The 17558-nt window shown below is 41.7% G+C and overlaps 1 protein-coding gene across 2 annotated transcripts in view; it reads left to right on the forward strand.

Moving 5' to 3' along the window:
- Positions 1-10799: 10799 nt before the first annotated feature.
- Positions 10800-17558, forward strand: part of LOC311144796 (neurogenic locus notch homolog protein 1-like) — a 48285-nt gene continuing 41526 nt past the window's right edge. For both annotated transcript variants that reach the window (XM_084180931.1, XM_084180932.1), the window contains exons 1-2: positions 10800-10885; positions 12729-12810. In XM_084180931.1, coding sequence (XP_084037057.1) covers positions 10828-10885; positions 12729-12810 — 140 coding nt within the window. In that variant the 5' untranslated portion in view covers positions 10800-10827. The remainder of the gene's footprint in view (positions 10886-12728; positions 12811-17558) is intronic.

Here is a 17558-nt window from a genome sequence, read left to right on the forward strand (position 1 = left end):
GAGTTGATACAATTCCAAGTCTGGAAGGTTAAAACCACCCTCAGACTTAGGAAGATGTAAAACGTTCCTTTTTATTCTATGAATTTTATTTGCCCATATAAAGTCTGTTATGACCGAGTATACTTTTTAAAAGATTGCCTTCGGTGGGGTAATTGGTATTGCCGAAAATAAATACAAAAACTTTGGTAGCCATGCCATTCCAAAGAGGCTTCTTCTACCTGTTAGATTTATGGGAAGATTACTCAATTTAATTAGATCTGCTTTCAAATTGTTGAGTAATGGAATAAAGTTATCTTTCATTTGTTGTCACTTATTAAGTATCCTAAGTATGTAATTTTTTTGTGGTCCACTTAAAGGATTGCTGTAGATTGTGAGTTCTCTTTTTCTTTTTCCTATTGCCATTATTTAGTTTTTTTCCCACATAAATTTTATATCCTGAGATTTTTGAGTATTCTGAAAATATTTTCTGCAAAGGGGGCATAATAGAGTTTTCAATATTAGTCAGCTATATTTCAGGAGATCATCTGCAAATAAGTTTAGTTTATATTTATGTTTACCAATACTGATACCTGTTACGTTTGGGGTTCTGTCTAATTCTTTCTGCAAGCGGTTCAATTGCCAGTGCAAACAGGAGGGGGAGAGAGGACATCCCTGTCTTGTGCCCCTTTCTAAAGCAATTCCATCAGAAAATGTATTGTGTGTGTATATTTGTGCTTTAGGATATTTATATAACAGTTTTTATAAAATGTATGATTTCAGCTGGACAGTTGAAAGCTTCCAAAGTTTTTAATAGAAAAGGCCATTCAAGATGGTCGAAAGTCTTTTTGGCATCAACAGCCAATATTGATAAATCTATATATGATTTTTCTTCGTATTGTATTAAACTGAAACATGTTCTTGTATTTCTTTGTAAGTCTCTATTTTTAATAAACCCAGTTTGATTGATATGTGCCAAGTCTGGTAAGACTTTTGCCATTCTACTGCTTATAAGCTTTGTTATTATTTTATTGTCACAATTTATTAAACTTATGGGTCTATAATCCGCAGGGGACTCTCCAGATTTTCCTGTTTTTAATATAACTGAAATAACTGTTTAATACATGGAATTAGGAAGTACTGAATTTAGTGACGTGTGATGTCATTGGTCTAAATAGGGGGGGGGGGGGCTACTTTGTCCCAAAATGATGAATATAATTCTATTGGAAAGCTATCCATTCCTGGTGCTTTTCTCTGTGAGAATGTTTTAACAGTATTTAATATTTCTTTTTGGGTGATCTCTGTTTTTAGTGATTATTTTTTGTCTGCTGATAATTGCTTCAGAGTTGTTGAGTCTAAGAAGACTATAGAATCTGTCCAACTGTTGTTTAATTCTGATTTACACTAAGTTGACTGTGCCTTTAAACAGCTTGGAAAATTCCAGAAAATGATGTCATGGCTTTAGAAGATTCTGATAGGCTAATTGACATCATTTGAGTCAATTGGAGGTGTACCTGTGGATGTATTTCAAGGCCTACCTTCAAACTCAGTGCCTCTTTGCTTGACATCATGGGAAAATTAAAAGAAATCAGCCAAGACCTCAGAAAGAAAATTGTAGACCCCCAGAAGTCTGGTTCATCCTTAGGAGCAATTTCCAAATGCCTGAAGGTACCACATTCATCTGTACAAACAATAGTATGCAAGTATAAACACGATGGGACCACGCAACCATCATACCGCTTAGGAAGGTGATACGTTCTGTCTCCTAGAGATGAATGTACTTTGATGCAAATCAATCCCAGAACAACAGCAAAGTACCTTGTGAAGATGCTGGAGGAAACAGGTACAAAAGTATCTATATCCACAGTAAAATGAGTCCTATATCGACATAACCTGAAAGGCCGCTCAGCAAGGAAGAAGCTACTGCTCCAAAACCGCCATAAAAAAGCCAGACTACGGTTTGCAACTGCACATGGGAACAAAGATCGTACTTTTTGGAGAAATGTCCTCTGGTCTGATGAAACAAAAATAGAACTGTTTGGCCATAATGACCATCGTTATGTTTGGAGGAAAAAGGGGGTACTTGCAAGCCGAAGAACACCATCCCAACTGTGAAGCATGGGGGTTGCAGCCTCATGCTGTGGGGGTGCTTTGCTGCAGGTAGGACTGGTGCACTTCACAAAATAGATGGCATCATGAGGAAGGAAAATTATATGGATATATTGAAGCAACATCTCAAGACATCAGTCAGGAAGTTAAAGCTTGGTCGCAAATGGGTCTTCCAAATGGACAATGACCCCAAGCATACTTCCAAAGTTGTGGCAAAATGGCTTAAGGACAACAAAGTCAAGGTATTGGAGTGGCCATCACAAAGCCCTGACCTCAATCCTATATAAAATGTGTGGGCAGAACTGAAAAAGCATGTGCGAGCAAGGAGGCCTACAAACCTGACTCAGTTACACCAGCTCTGTCAGGAGGAATGGGCCAAAATTCACCCACCTTATTGTGGGAAGCTTGTGGAAGGCTACCAAAAACATTTCACCCAAGTTAAACAATTTAAAGGCAATGCTACCAAATACTAATTGAGTGTATGTAGACTTCTGACCCACTGGGAATGTGATGAAAGAAATAAAAGCTGAAATAAATAATTTGCTCTACTATTATTCTGACATTTCACATTCTTAAAATAAAGTGGTGATCCTAACTGACCTAAGACAGGGAATTTTTACTAGGATTAAATGTCAGGAAATGTGAAAAACTGAGTTTAAATGTATTTGGCTAAGGTGTTTGTAAACTTCCGACTTCAACTGTATATACATTTTCATATATTCATATTAATTGCGTTGTTGTTTCTAATTACTGCTTTTGTATCTTTATCTTTTAAAATTATAACTGGTTTAGCATGTATTCATTTTGTGAGAGTTGCGAGATATTTACCAGGTTTATTTGCCATTAAGTAGAATGCTTTATTTGAGTTGAACCTGTAGTTGTTGGCTCTCTTCAAAAGTAAAAGATCGCATTCCTGCTTAAATTCCGACATGTTATTTTTTATGGGCTTTTTCTAAGATAGTGATTTGTTTTTATTTGTATTCAATTTTTTAATCCCCCTAATATACTCCATAAAGGCATCCCCAATTATATCGGTGGTCGGCTTTTCTCTGTCCTCTATGTCTACATTTGTAATGGTAAAGGTTTTTATTTTTTCGTTTACGCATTTAATACATTTCAGGTCCAGAAGATGCGCTCTGTTCATTCTCCAAACTCTGTCGCTAAGTGTATTTTCTATTGGTGTGATTAAGAATGAAACCAGAGAATGATCTGATATTACTATATCATGAATTTTTGAATCCAGTAAATTGTTGAGTGCATTATTTGGAAATAAACATTAAGTCATTTCTTGAATAGTTTTCCTGACTTTGAGAAAAAAAAGGAATAGTCTTTTGAGGTTGGGAATAATAATCTCCAGTCGTCCTGTAAATCTTTTGTACAGATTAGATTTTTCAGCCTCTTTGGGGTCTCCCTAAATTTGCCTTTTTTATTACAACGTTTATTAATTTTTTGTATTATACCCTGCTATAATAATAGTTCCTGTCTGGATTTGATTTAATAAAGTTTTAATTCTATCTAAAAACCATCCTGGTGGGATATAAAATGAAATCAATGTGTATTTTTTCACCATGTAAGGTACAGTATGATTCAACATTCGAAATGGCCTTCTTGGTCAATGTGCTGAGATATAAGGGAAAATGGTGTATTCGTATTTATCAGGATCTGCTCTTACTACAGTAGATAGCAGCATAGGCCTCGCCAACCCAGCTCCTCTTTAAATGTTCAAGTTAATTTTTTTTAAATGTAACTCTCTGCTGAGTTCTAGAACCATATGCTTGTTTTCTCCATCATGGAGTCCGTGCACATTCCATGTGATTAGTTGGATTTTGTTGGTCTTTACCTTTATGTTCTGTCTATCATTAAAGAACCAAGTTAAAAAAAAAAAAAAAACAGGTACGGGACCGCCGAGTGCTGAAGCGCGTAGCCTGTAAAAATCGTCTGTCCTTGATTGCAACACTCACTACCGAGTTCCAAACTGCCTCTGGAAGCAACGTCAGCACAATAACTGTTTGTCGGGAGCTTCATGAAATGGGTTTCCATGGCCGAGCAGCCGCACACATGCCTAAGATCACCATGCGCAATGCCAAGCTTCGGCTGGAGTGGTGTAAAGCTTGCTGCCATTGGACTCTGGAGCAGTGGAAACATGTTCTCTGGAGTGATGAATCATGCTTCACCATCTGGCAGTCCGACGGACAAATCTGGGTTTGGCGGATGCCAGGAGAACGCTACCTGCCCGAATGCATAGTGCCAACTATGCATTCGGATATCAGTTTGTCTCTGTGAATGGTCTGTCCTCCGACAAATCAACTGTACATTTCGGTGTTCCTCAAGGTTCCGTTTTAGGACCACTATTGTTTTCACTATATATTTTACCTCTTGGGGATGTTATTCGAAAACATAATGTTAACTTTCACTGCTATGCGGATGACACACAGCTGTACATTTCAATGAAGCATGGTGAAGCCCCAAAATTGCCCTCGCTAGAAGCCTGTGTTTCAGACATAAGGAAGTGGATGGCTGAAAACTTTTTACTTTTAAACTCGGACAAAACAGAGATGCTTGTTCTAGGTCCCAAGAAACAAAGAGATCTTCTGTTAAATCTGACAATTCATCTTGATGGTTGTAAAGTCGTCTCAAATAAAACTGTGAAGGACCTAGGCGTTACTCTTGACCCTGATCTCTCTTTTGACGAACATATCAAGACTGTTTCAAGGACAGCTTTTTTCCATCTACGTAACATTGCAAAAATCAGAAATTTTCTGTCCAAAAATGATGCAGAAAAATTAATCCATGCATTTGTTACTTCTAGATTAGACTACTGCAATGCTCTATTTTCCGGCTACCCGGATAAAGCACTAAATAAACTTCAGTTAGTGCTAAATACGGCTGCTAGAATCCTGACTAGAACCAAGAAATTTGATCATATTACTCCAGTGCTAGCTTCCCTACACTGGCTTCCTGTTAAGGCAAGGGCTGATTTCAAGGTTTTACTGTTAACCTATAAAGCGTTACATGGGCTTGCTCCTACCTATCTTTCCGAGTTGGTCCTGCCGTACATACCAATACGTACGCTACGGTCACAAGACGCAGGCCTCCTAATTGTCCCTAGAATTTCTAAGCAAACAGCGGGAGGCAGGGCTTTCTCCTATAGATCTCCATTTCTATGGAACAGTCTGCCTACCCATGTGAGAGACGCAGACTCGGTCTCAACCTTTAAGTCTTTACTGAAGACTTATCTCTTCAGTAGGTCATATGATTGAGTGTAGTCTGGCCCAGGAGTGTGAAGGTGAACGGAAAGGCTGGAGCAACGAACAGCCCTTGCTGTCTCTGCCGGGCCGGTTCCCCTCTCCACTGGGGTTCTCTGCCTCTAACCCTGTTGCAGGGGCTGAGTCACTGGCCTGCTGGTGCTCTTTCATGCCGTCCCTGGGAGGGGTGCGTCACTTGAGTGGGTTGAGTTACTGACGTGATCTTCCTGTCTGGGTTGGCGCCCCCCCCCCCTTGGTTTGTGCTGTGGTGGAGACCTCTGTGGGCTATACTCGGCCTTGTCTCAGGATTGTAAGTTGGTGGTTGGGGATATCCCTCTAGTGGTGCGGGGGCTGTGCTTTGGCGGAGTGGGTGGGGTTATATCCTTCCTGTTTGGCCCTGTCCGGGGGTTTCTTCGGATGGGGCCACAGTGTCTCCGGACCGCTCCTGTCTCAGCCTCCAGTATTTATGCTGCAGTAGTTTATGTGTCGGGGGGCTGGGGTTAGTTGGTTATACCTGGAGTACTTCTCCTGTCTTATCCAGTGTCCTGTGTGAATTTAAGTATGCTCTCTCTAATTCTCTCGTTCTCTCTTTCTCTCTGAGAACCTGAGCCCTAGGACCATACGTCAGGACTACCGGGCATGATGACACCCTGCTGCCCCCAGTCCGCCTGGCCTTGCTGCTATTCCAGTTTCAACTGTTCTGCCTGCGGCTACGAAACCCCTACCTGTCCCAGACCTGCTGTTTTCAACTCTAAATGATCGGCTATGAAAAGCCAACTGAGAGACCTGAGCCCTAGGACCATACGTCGGGACTACCGGCCGTGGTGACTCCTTGCTATCCCCAGTCCGCCTGGCCTTGCTGCTATTCCAGTTTAAACTGTTCTGCCTGCGGTTATGGAACCCCTACCTGTCCCAGACCTGCTGTTTTAAACTCTAATGATCGGCTATGAAAAGCCAACTGAGATTTATTCCTGATTATTATTTGACCATGCTTGTCACTTATGAACATTTTTGAACATCTTGGCATGGTTCTGTTATAATCTCCACCCGGCACAGCCAGAAGAGGACTGGCCACCCCTCATAGCCTGGTTCCTCTCTAGGTTTCTTCCTAGGTTTTGCCTTTCTAGGGAGTTTTTCCTAGCCACCGTGCTTCTACACCTGCATTACTAGCTGTTTGGGGTTTTAGGCTGGGTTTCTGTACAGCACTTCGAGATATTAGCTGATGTAAGAAGGGCTATATAAAATAAAATTGATTGAAAATTGATTGAACTGTAAAGTTTGGTGGAAGAGGAATAATGGGCTGGGGCTGTCTCTCATGGTTCGGCCTAGGCCCCTTAGTTCCAGTGAAGGGAAATCTTAACGCTACAGTATACAATGACATTCAAAACAATTCTGTGTATCCAACTTTGTGGCAACAGTTTGGGGAAGGCCCTTTCCTGTTTCAGCATGACAATGCCCCTGTGCACAAAGCGAGGTCCATACAGAAATGGTTTGTCGAGATCGGTGTGGAAGAACTTGACTGGCCTGCACAGAGCCTTGACCTCAATTCCAGTCCTAATCGCCCAACATCAGTGCCCGACATCACTAATGTTCTTGTGGCTGAATGGAAGAAAGTCCCTGCAGCAATGTTCCAACATTTAGTGGAAAGCCTTCCCAAAAGAGTGGAGGCTGTTATAGCAGCAAAGGGGGACCAACTCCATATTAATGCCCATGATTTTGGAATGAGATGTTTGACAAGAAGGTGTCCACATACTTTTGGTCATGTAGTGTATTTCTGAGCACCTCCAAGATGTATGATACCTACTAATGATCTAGTTACTTTAGTCAGAAGCAAAAGTAAGGAAATTGGTCGGGGAGGATGGGTGGGTTTAATTCATGACTGTCCCTGGTTGCGTGTTCAAATTGTGTCGGGGACAACTGTAGCATTTGGTTGGTCGGGGTGGATGGTTGGGCGTAATACGGATGGGGGGCGTAATCCGTGACTGTAATCCGTGACTGTCTGGCAATCCAAAGGTTGCGCGTTCGAGTCGGGTCGGGGGACAACTGTAGCATTTTAGCTAACACTTCCCCTAACCTGCTACGTAAATTCACCTAACCTTTGTCGTTTTGTTCTCCTAACCTTTTAAGTAAATTATCCGCCAACGTAAATTCTCCCCATAATTCTCCTTTGTTGTTATGGCGCAACAAGCAACCTGGTCTCAGAGAAAGACGTATAATAATATATGTCCCCCAAGAAATTAACCAATAGATCTGAGACCTTAGGCTTGCTTACGGCTGCACAATAGGGTCGGACAGGACGTTTGCTTAAATTAAGACCCAGCAGAACCGTCACGAGATAAGGCTTGGAAAACATACCTCAATCCAGGGATGAGAAGTGCTTTGTACTCCGAATTGTCCCATTATCCCAACTGTTACACTGAGAAGATTGAATGACTACTAAGCAAGCCTAAAGTGTTGGTTCAAGAAATAAGATACACTTCGTCATCCAATTATTATGCTATTGTACGACTGGATAAAACGTATGATACTATACATCCTATAATTCGTATGATATTGTATATATGACAGCTTCCATTCATAATGTAACCTAATGAGTGTCACAGATTTAATTACAGAATAAACGAATTGCCCTGAGACCACGTTGTTTAGATAAACCATGTCAATGTTTGGTCATGCAGTTGTTGCTCTGAGATTAACTCAGCAATAATAAATCTCAACCTAAAACAAACAGAAACTAGAGCCTCTCCCAACAGTGATAAACTCAATTTGGAGTGCTAACAAAAACAACTTTAACAGGACAGGCACTAACAGGTAGAAAAACACAATTATTTTCCAGGTAGTGATCAAAATAGTGAGATTCTACACCGTACAGTAGTCTGTTTTCAGAGGCTTGAGTTGATAGTTGGTAAGAGAGTTCAATCTCCGTAGGGATCACATATACTTAAAGGTGGAATCCATACTTGGTGAAACTGCCACGTCCATTTGGGATATTACAACAAATAAGTTACTTCAAACAATGAACACAGTTTTTTTCCCCCCTCAGACATCATTGCACACGGGATAGAACACCAGTGTCACGACTTCAGCCGAAGTTGGTGCCTCGCCTTGTGCGGGCGGCTATCGGCGGTCGTCGTCACCGGTCTTCTAGCTGCCACCGATCTACGTTTCTGTGTTCTTTGTTTTGTCTTGATTGTACACACCTGGTTCCCATCACGTTATGATTATTTCCCTATTTAACCCTCTGGTTCCCTCATGGTTTTGTGTGTGATTGTTCTTTGTTTGGTGTTTATGACTGCTGTGAGCTGGTGTATTTCCCTTCGTGGAATTAGTATTTGTTTCTTTCCGAGTAACGTTTGTCTGTTACTCAGTTCTGTGTCCTGCGCCTGACTTCGTCCTACCGCTGCACACTGACAACCAGAATAGGTAATGCGATTTATTGTATTTGTTTTACTCTGCCGGACACTCCTCTCATCCGTTTCATCATCAAAACAAAAACAATAACAATCGCTGGGTTGAACCGTGGCACTGTTTCCCCATTTACGTATTTCAACTTTAAATAAAAATGTGTGTACTCTGAACAGTAAATTGCTTTGGATAAAACGATTTGCTAAGTGGAATATGATGGTCCTGCATCTGGAATGTAGGGCATTGAAATGGCTCAGGTCAAAACAATGACAAGCATGGCAACACAAATCCTGTTTACACTCAGCCTTGGAATGTGACACAATACAGATGTATATTTTTATCACACTGGACATAAAACCATAGCCGTTTATATCATTTACATAATTTTTATCTATGTTTTTCTGTAAAAGTTAGAAAAACAGGTTGTTATTGCTGTTTTTTGTCATCATCGCCACCTCAACCACTTTACCTTCTCTCCATCATATTCTCCCCCAACCCTTCACTCCTTTACCATTCTCTCCATTATCTCCTCTTCCAACCCTTCTCTCCATTCTCAGGCCCCAGGGCCACAGAGTTTGCTTCAGTCTTCCTCATGCCACACTCCAGGCTGTTGTTCTACCTGGAGGTCCTGTTGCGTATGCAGCTCCTTTAAATGCCATACAGTCAGAAATATGGATTCACCACTGAACAAATGAAGCCCTGCAGGCATAAAAACCACCAGTTGCTAATCTTTTCCCTTCTTTTTGGTTATGAGTAGTGATACTTCGAAAATGTTTGTACCAGTTCCAAATTAATTATAGCAAAATTTTGAAATGAATGAATGTTGTTTGTGAGTGGAAGTTGACATTTGTACTAACAAGCCTAAGAAACAAAAGTCACCATAAAAATACTAAAACAATCTCATTGAGGGCCTTCTTGATTTTTACCCATGATATTTAGGCATTGCAAAGCCTGTACCTGTAACAAAGGATAATATATATATATATAATCCTTTGTGTCATTGGATGGAATAAATTGTGTCATCGGATGGAATAAACTGGAAATCTGACCTCTGTTTTGCTGATTCAGCACAACCAGAATGTATTTACCTGTGTTTCAGGCCTACTGTCAGCATTTACTTATCAGCTATGGAGGATTAGATCTGTTATCATGGTTCACATGCTAGATGGCATATTTTTAATCATGCATACCTCTGTGAAAAACAAATACATTCTGAGAGAACTAGGGTTGTGATGCTCTACATTAGCTGTTCAAGAGAATTGGAATACATCCAACACATGGGGATTGGGAGATTAGGAACATTTCCTACAAGTGTGAGAGCAAAACAGAATGATTATGTTTGTATGTTGAGTATGTGAAGATGATTGTCACCAGAGAACACCTTCACTTGGGCTGCTTAAAGATAATATCTCTTCTACATTTGTATTTTAGTGATGTGAAAGCCACACTGTAAGATATGCATACATTCAAAGTGTGGGCCTCCAACAAAAAGATAAACAATGTAGGAATTGGTTATAATTTGGTTATTACATAAGACATACATAACACAAACTACATATTCTTCCAAACTAAGGGTAAATTGGTTTAACCTGGATTAATTGAGGATTCATTCTGTTATTTATGTTTTTATTCATAGAAATTAGCCTAGATTTACTGGACATTCTACATACTGTCGCTTTAAAGTATGTGTTTTGTCAGTGATTGCATAGCCTAACTACAGGAAACGCCTGGGATTTATTTTTAATTTTTTATGTGCTACTTTGATAGTTTTACAGGGTGGGCGTATTTTCAAACTGCTCCTCAGAACATTTCTGGATTCAAATAATGAATAGTCGTGGGTGAAGTAGACCTAGTGGCGCGGAACCCTAACGCCCCTAGATGTGGATACGGGAATGGAGTCATTTACAACTCGGAAGCTGGAGTGACAGCATCGCATGTACGAAGTTCACAGAAACGCGCCGCAAACGTTTACTTTTTTGGATCTATGAAATGATGAATTTGATTTTTTTTTAACTGTCGAAGAGGAAAATAAACAGCATATATGATAACTCCAAGTGGAATTATACATCAATTTTAAATCAGAAAAGAAGGAATGCATCATTTCTTTGTGAAACTAACTTTCCTGCTGTCGCTGGTTGCTCTAACACGAGGTAAGTGCAATAATAATATTCAACTATGTTTGGTTCGATACACAGTGGATAAATATTCATAAAATAAGTGATTGTACATTTATTACGGAGATGTTTTTCATGAATTCACTCATAAAATCGCATTAGTGTACAGTAAATGCTGATGTGAAGGAAGAACAAATAGGAAGAAGTGGCAATTATGATGTAGAACGATCTCAGAACGTTGCACTTGTTGCATTCGAACTTCAAAAGCCTTTTTTCAAAGGCAGTTTATCTTTGAGGATAGCTTGACAGGAGGGAATTGCTTACAATTGCGTCTTTAGATGTGACAGTTCAGAATTTAATCTACACAATGTCGGCTTCTTTTTTATTCCTGCATCAGTTTTCTTTATTTTCAATATGCTCCTGAGACCCGATTATATAAAAACAAATTTAAATATTGTTTATCGGTTATTGTAAGTGCAAAATTGTCCTCTGTAGTGGTCATTTGGACGTAAATATGAAAACGTTTACATTACAGTCAATGGGTACAGTGGGTGAAAAACATAGTTGCGGTGTCCGGGTGTCCACCACAGCGGACATTTCTTGATAAGCTCCTATTTAACTATTGTTTAATGTGAAAACATTATTAAACAGTCCTGACAACTCACTTAACTATTCCTGAGATATTCACTTACTAGAAACAATTTGAATATAAAACTCACAAAAATTATAATTTATAATTACACTTCTTTTCAAAAGTCCATAAAATATGATGCAGACATTTCTTTAAGAACCGGGAAGATAAAGTTGGCAAAGTCACACCCCCACACATGTGACATCATTGAAATGCCCAAAATGTCCTCTCAAGGGGACAACAGGACATAATATAGTGGCTTGTATGGCCTCAGAGATACAGACCAAGATCTGATGTCCACTAGAGGACAAAAATGATGGAGCTCAGGAGGATATGTAACTTTTTGGGTGACCCCACCAAATTGACATACAGTTGTGAGATATAGATCCGCCATGCTCAATGAAAGCAAGTCTGAGAAGCGTTAAATCTGTTCTATGTGCACTATTTCTATGCTTCTCGTGCTTAAGTTTAGTTTTGACCTTGTTTTACATTCGGTTTTATACACCAGCTGCACACTATTTTTGGTTATTTAAAATATATTTCACAGCGGTTTACATGGTAAAATGATTTTCTACACTATACATTCTTGTTTTGTCACAAACTGAAATTAGGCAAACTATTAAAATGTTAGCAATCAGGAAATGGCGGAGCGATTTCTGCATATTGCACCTTCATGTTTATTTTCCATTCACAAATAGCCAGGCAGGACATTGTATTGTCATCATAGGATCCCGGATAGCACTAACCGTTGCGCTCTCGGCTCACAGATGCAGCTTGCGCCAATCGCTGTGCTTTTGCCAGAAAGTTCACTGTTCAGCCTATAACTTCACAGGAATATCAAAACTCAAGCCTTAGCCATTGAGGCAGGTTTGAGTGGAGTTACACAGAACCATTTTGCAGCGCTATGTTACTCCCCAAATATAGTACATTCTTTGGGACAGCTGCAAAGGGAAGAATGCGCCTACCCGTGTGTCAAGTCCATTCACCACAAACTGCACTTCAAGGTGGCAGAAGTCACACCTAGGCCATACAATCATCATCATGAGGGATAGTTCTGTCATTTACTACTCAAGCATTTTGATGTTATTTTGTTCACGTCTAGCTGCTTTTCCAGAATCATCCATCGATGAGAATGGAGATGACTGTGTATATCAAAATCTTCTCCTCAATTGTGAAAAGAAAGAAGAGAGAACTAGGGTTGTGTGTGTGTGTGTGTGTGTGTGTTGTATTGACTCATTCTGTTTGCAGGCCTAAGATGCTCTATGTCCACCGAGTCATGTTTGAACCTGGGGAGGTGTGAGGCCACGGCTGATGGAAATGGAGAGTGCAAGTAAGTTTCAAATCCCTTTATTTTACATGAGGTAAATATGCACAGCAAACACCTGCATAAAACACATATTATACATTCCAGAGATCATTTAGTAAATGACATATCCAAGAAAGTGAAGTTGTTTAATTTTATCATGTTGAGCTGAGGCCCAGCTTGGGCCTCTGAAGGCATTTTCAGTTCTCTAAGACAGCAGCACATGCCTATTCTTGGAAGACAAATACAACCCAAGCCTGGGCCAGCCAATGAATGAGATGTGTGGGTTTTGAAGAGGACTGCACCGGGGGGTTGCTATGTCTGTGTGTCTTGCAGCCTGCCCAGCCCAGCCCAGCCCAGCCGACTGCTACTGAATGCAGGCTCCCTCTCCCCTCTCTCCAGCAGAAGTCTCCGTTGGAGACACTCACTCTTAGTCCTAAATCTTGTTTCTCCTTTCTTTCACGGAGCGACAGCTGGGGTTTGCCAGAAGCTCGGTGGCCATTGTTCTCCAGTCAGATTAATTCTGTGTGACTAATCTGGGTTAGGCTTCCCAGTGAGTGCTGGCTGCACCCTCTGTCCTACCCCACTCCCCCCTGTCCTACCGTCTCTCCTCCGTCCTACCCCCTACTCCCCCCTGTCCTTCCCCCGCTCCCCATGCTCAAGGGTTTTGTCCTCCTGTTGAATGGGCTTTCTCTTTCTGAGAGATTTTCATCAGAAGGACAGATGGCAGTAGAGGGTAATTAGACTGGATGGTTTTATAATAGGGAGCCGATACATAAGGAGACTGGAAGTTAGTATACAAGTTGTAATGCATATCTGAGGTTGTTGTTGTTGTTGTTCTCCATTTTTTAAGTGAAAGGAGCAGGTCAATACAAAGCGTTGAGTAGCTCTTCTACATCAACGACACGTAGAACTTCTATTGTCCCCTGACCCCTCTTACCCCCTGTTACACAAAGGCTACCTGAACATTGGCTGTTTCCAGCCTGTAATCGGAGTGCCAGTGTTGCCTTACTGAGCTGCAGTGGAGTGTGATGAAACTGGGCTGGCACGGCGGCTCAATCAGGCCGGGTCGGCTCTTGGCTCCTGCAGGCCCAGGCAGCCATTTTGGCTCTGGGCCACATCTTAATTCTGTCTGGCAGTGTTTCACCCCCCTTGTTGGGCCACAAAGCCATCATTGTGCCTGTCACTGTCCTCAGACTCTCCTAATTAAACATGGAGATTGTGATGAGTGGCCTGCTAGACTGGAGCACCATGTTTTTTGGAGAGGGCTGATATTTGTTTTTTACTAGACCTTCCTTTTGTGTATCTTTTACTATGCCTTCTTTTTTTGTATTATCCCGCGGTAACAAGAGTTGACAATCACACAATGTGTCTGGAATGAACAGGCAGAGGTCAGAGGTTGTGTTGTGTCTTCTCTAGTGTTCAATGCTGGAAATGTTTGTTTATGGATATACAGTATGTTTGGACAAACTTTAAACAGTGCTGTGATGTGAAAATGATAACTAAAATGGGAACATTTAGCAGAGCAAGCTAAGTGCAGCCTATCAGATTAATCTAATACTAATACTGTGGCCTAGTGTCAACAACGCTGCTAGTCTCTTTCCACAATTCTTCCACTAAACCTTCAACAAGCATTTCTCATCATGTAGGCTAACCTGGCTTGCTTTGTCTTTTCAAAATCAAAGAATTGTGTGGCAGGTCCTACTGAATTGTTGACAAATGTCAACATAAGTTAATGCCTGGAGGACTAACCACATCTAGGTGGGTTCTGTGGATAATTGACATGGTCCCTTTAGTCTTTTCAGGTTATAAGTTAGGCCTAATGAAGACCCATGAACCCACAAGATACAGTAGACCCAAGTCCTCATATTGGAGGTTTGATGAGAGAGAGAGAGAAAGAGAGAGAGATACAGACTCAGTGAGCATAGCCTTGCTATTAAGAGAGGCCGCCGTAGGCAGACCTAACTCTCAAGAGAAGACAGGCAATGTGCACGCTGCCCACAAAATGAGGTGGAAACTGAGCTGCACTTCCTAACCTCCTACCAAATGATGACCATATTAGAAACACATATCTCCATCAGATTACACAGACCCACAAAGAATTAAAAAACAAATCACATTTTGATAAACTCCCATATCTATTGGGTGAAATACCACAGTGTGCCATCACAGCAGCAATATTTGTGACCTGTTGCCACAAGAAAAGGGCAACCAGTGAACAAACACCATTGTAAATACAACTCATATTTATGTTTAGAGAGAGAGAGAGAGAGCAGGGTGGTGAGGTCTGTGTTACAGCCTGTCTGAATAATATAGGCTACAAAATTCCTTCCCTGAGCAGACAGTGTTTTTCCACGGCCATGTTTCCATTCCTGACAGGATTATGACCTTCCTTCACCTCAATTAAAACCATACCATTCTGAAGTCAAGACAAGTGGTATTCCCAGGTAAAGTGCTATCCAATGCTTTAGTTTTATATATACTGAAAAATATATAAACGCAACATGCAAGGTGTTGGTCCCATGTTTCATGAGCTGAAATAAAAGATCCCAGAAATTGTCCATACGCACAAAAAGCTTATTTCTCTAAACTTGTGTGAACATATTTGTTTACATCCCTGTTAGTGAGCATTTCTCATTTGCCAAGATAATCTATCCACCTGACAGGTGTGGCATATCAAGAAGCTGATTAAACAGCATGATCATTACACAGGTGCACCTTGTGCTGGGGACAAGGTGCACCTGTTTTGTCATGCAACACAATGCTACAGATGTCTCAAGTTTTGAGGGAGTGTGCAATTGGCATGCTGACTGCAGGAATGTCCACCAGAGCTGTTGCCAGAGAATTGAATGTTAATTTCTCTACCATAAGCCGCCTCCAACATCGATTTAGAGAATTTGGCAGTACGTCCAACCGGCCTCACAACCGCAGACCACGTGTAACCACGCCAGCCCAGGACATCCACAACCAGCTTCTTCACCTGTGGGATCATCTGAGACTTGCCACCCGGACAGCTGATGAAACTGTGGGTTTGCACAACCGAAGAATTTCTGCACAAACTGTCAGAAACCGTCTCAGGGAAGTTAATCTTCGTGCTCATCGTCCTCACCAGGGTCTTGACCTGACTGCAGTTCGGCGTCATAACCGACTTCAGTGGGCAAATGCTCCCCTTCGATGGCCACTGGCACGCTGGAGAAGTGTGCTCTTTACGGATGAATCCTGGTTTCAACTGTACCGGGCAGATGGCAGACATGGTGGTATGGTGTCGTGTGGGCGATGTCAACGTTGTGAACAGAGTGCCCCATGGTGGCGGTGGGGTTATGGTATGAGCAGGCGTAAGCTACGGACAACAATTGCATTTTATCGATGGCAATTTGAATGCACAGAGATACCGTGACGAGATCCTGAGGCCCATTGTCATGCCATTCATCCACTGCCATCACCTCATGTTTCAGCATGATAATGCACGGCCCCATGTCGCAAGGATCTGTACACAATTCCTGGAAGCTGAAAATGTCCCAGTTATTCCATGGCCTGCATACTCACCAGACATGTCACCCATTGAGCATGTTTGGGATGCTCTGGATCAACGTGTAGGACGGCGTGTTCCAGTTCCCGCCAATATCCAGCAACTTCGCACAGCCATTGAAGAGGAGTGGGACAACATTCCACAGGCCACAATCAACAGTCTGATCAACTCTATGTGAAGGAGATGTGTCGCGATGCATGAGGCAAATAGTGGTCACACCAGATACTGACTGGTTTTCTGTTCCACGCCCCTACCTTTTTAGGTATCTGTGACCAACAGATACATATCTGTATTCCCAGTAATGTGAAATCCATAGATTAGGGCCTAATGAATTTAATCCAATTGACAGAGTTTCTTATGTGAACTGTAACTCAGTAAAATCTTTGAAATTGTTGCATGTTGCGGTAATATTTTTGTTCAGTGTAGTACTGCAGGGATGCCTACTTTACATTCCATGCCATGAATACCGAGGTCCTCCCTCATATCTGGACTGGTGAGTGAGAGCCACTGGGATCAGGGCAGGCAAGGGTAGTTTATCTGAAGGAGGCCTCTCATCTAGTAAGCTGACATGACAGTAACAGAAAGCAGTGCAGTGTAGGGCCAATAAAAGCCAGAGAGAGAGAGATATGATCCACTCTCTGGGATGGCTAGAATCAAGGGGCTTAGCTTCAGAGCCTCAGCCAGAGAGATGAGAGGTACACGGTCTGGAGAGGGCTGCCGTGCCCAAGGTTCACATACTGTACCTCATTCGGCAGGCAAACAGAAGAGACGCCTCAAAATGTCTTAATTGTTTTGGACCGGCCATTGATACAGTGTGTCACGTGACCTCTTGTACTTCAGAGGAGGGCTTAGTCCCACACTGGAGAAGGGAGATTTGGAGGTGATGTGGTATGGATGAGACTGAGCCAGGGCATTTTGGGTAATATTGCTGTCTGTCCGTCACTCATCAACCTGTCCTGTACTGTAGATAGACCCATTCACTCAGGCTGTGTCCAAAATGGGACCCTATTCCCTATGTAGTGCACTAATTTTGCCTGATGAAAAGTTTTCTGCAGTAACAGCCTGTCTCCATCCCGCCACTCCAATATGTCACTATAGTCCCCAGCTTGCTGTTGATGTGATGATGCATGCTAAGTTGAGGCCTCAGTAATTGGAGAGTCACACCTTAGCATAGATGTCCCCTGTGCTGCCTGTCTGTGAGCCTGCTTGCCTGGGGAAATAAGTATTCTGCAGTAACAGCCAGTCT

Source organism: Coregonus lavaretus, assembly GCF_964263955.1.
Source record: "Coregonus lavaretus genome assembly, chromosome: 17".
Lineage (NCBI taxonomy): Eukaryota > Metazoa > Chordata > Actinopteri > Salmoniformes > Salmonidae > Coregonus > Coregonus lavaretus.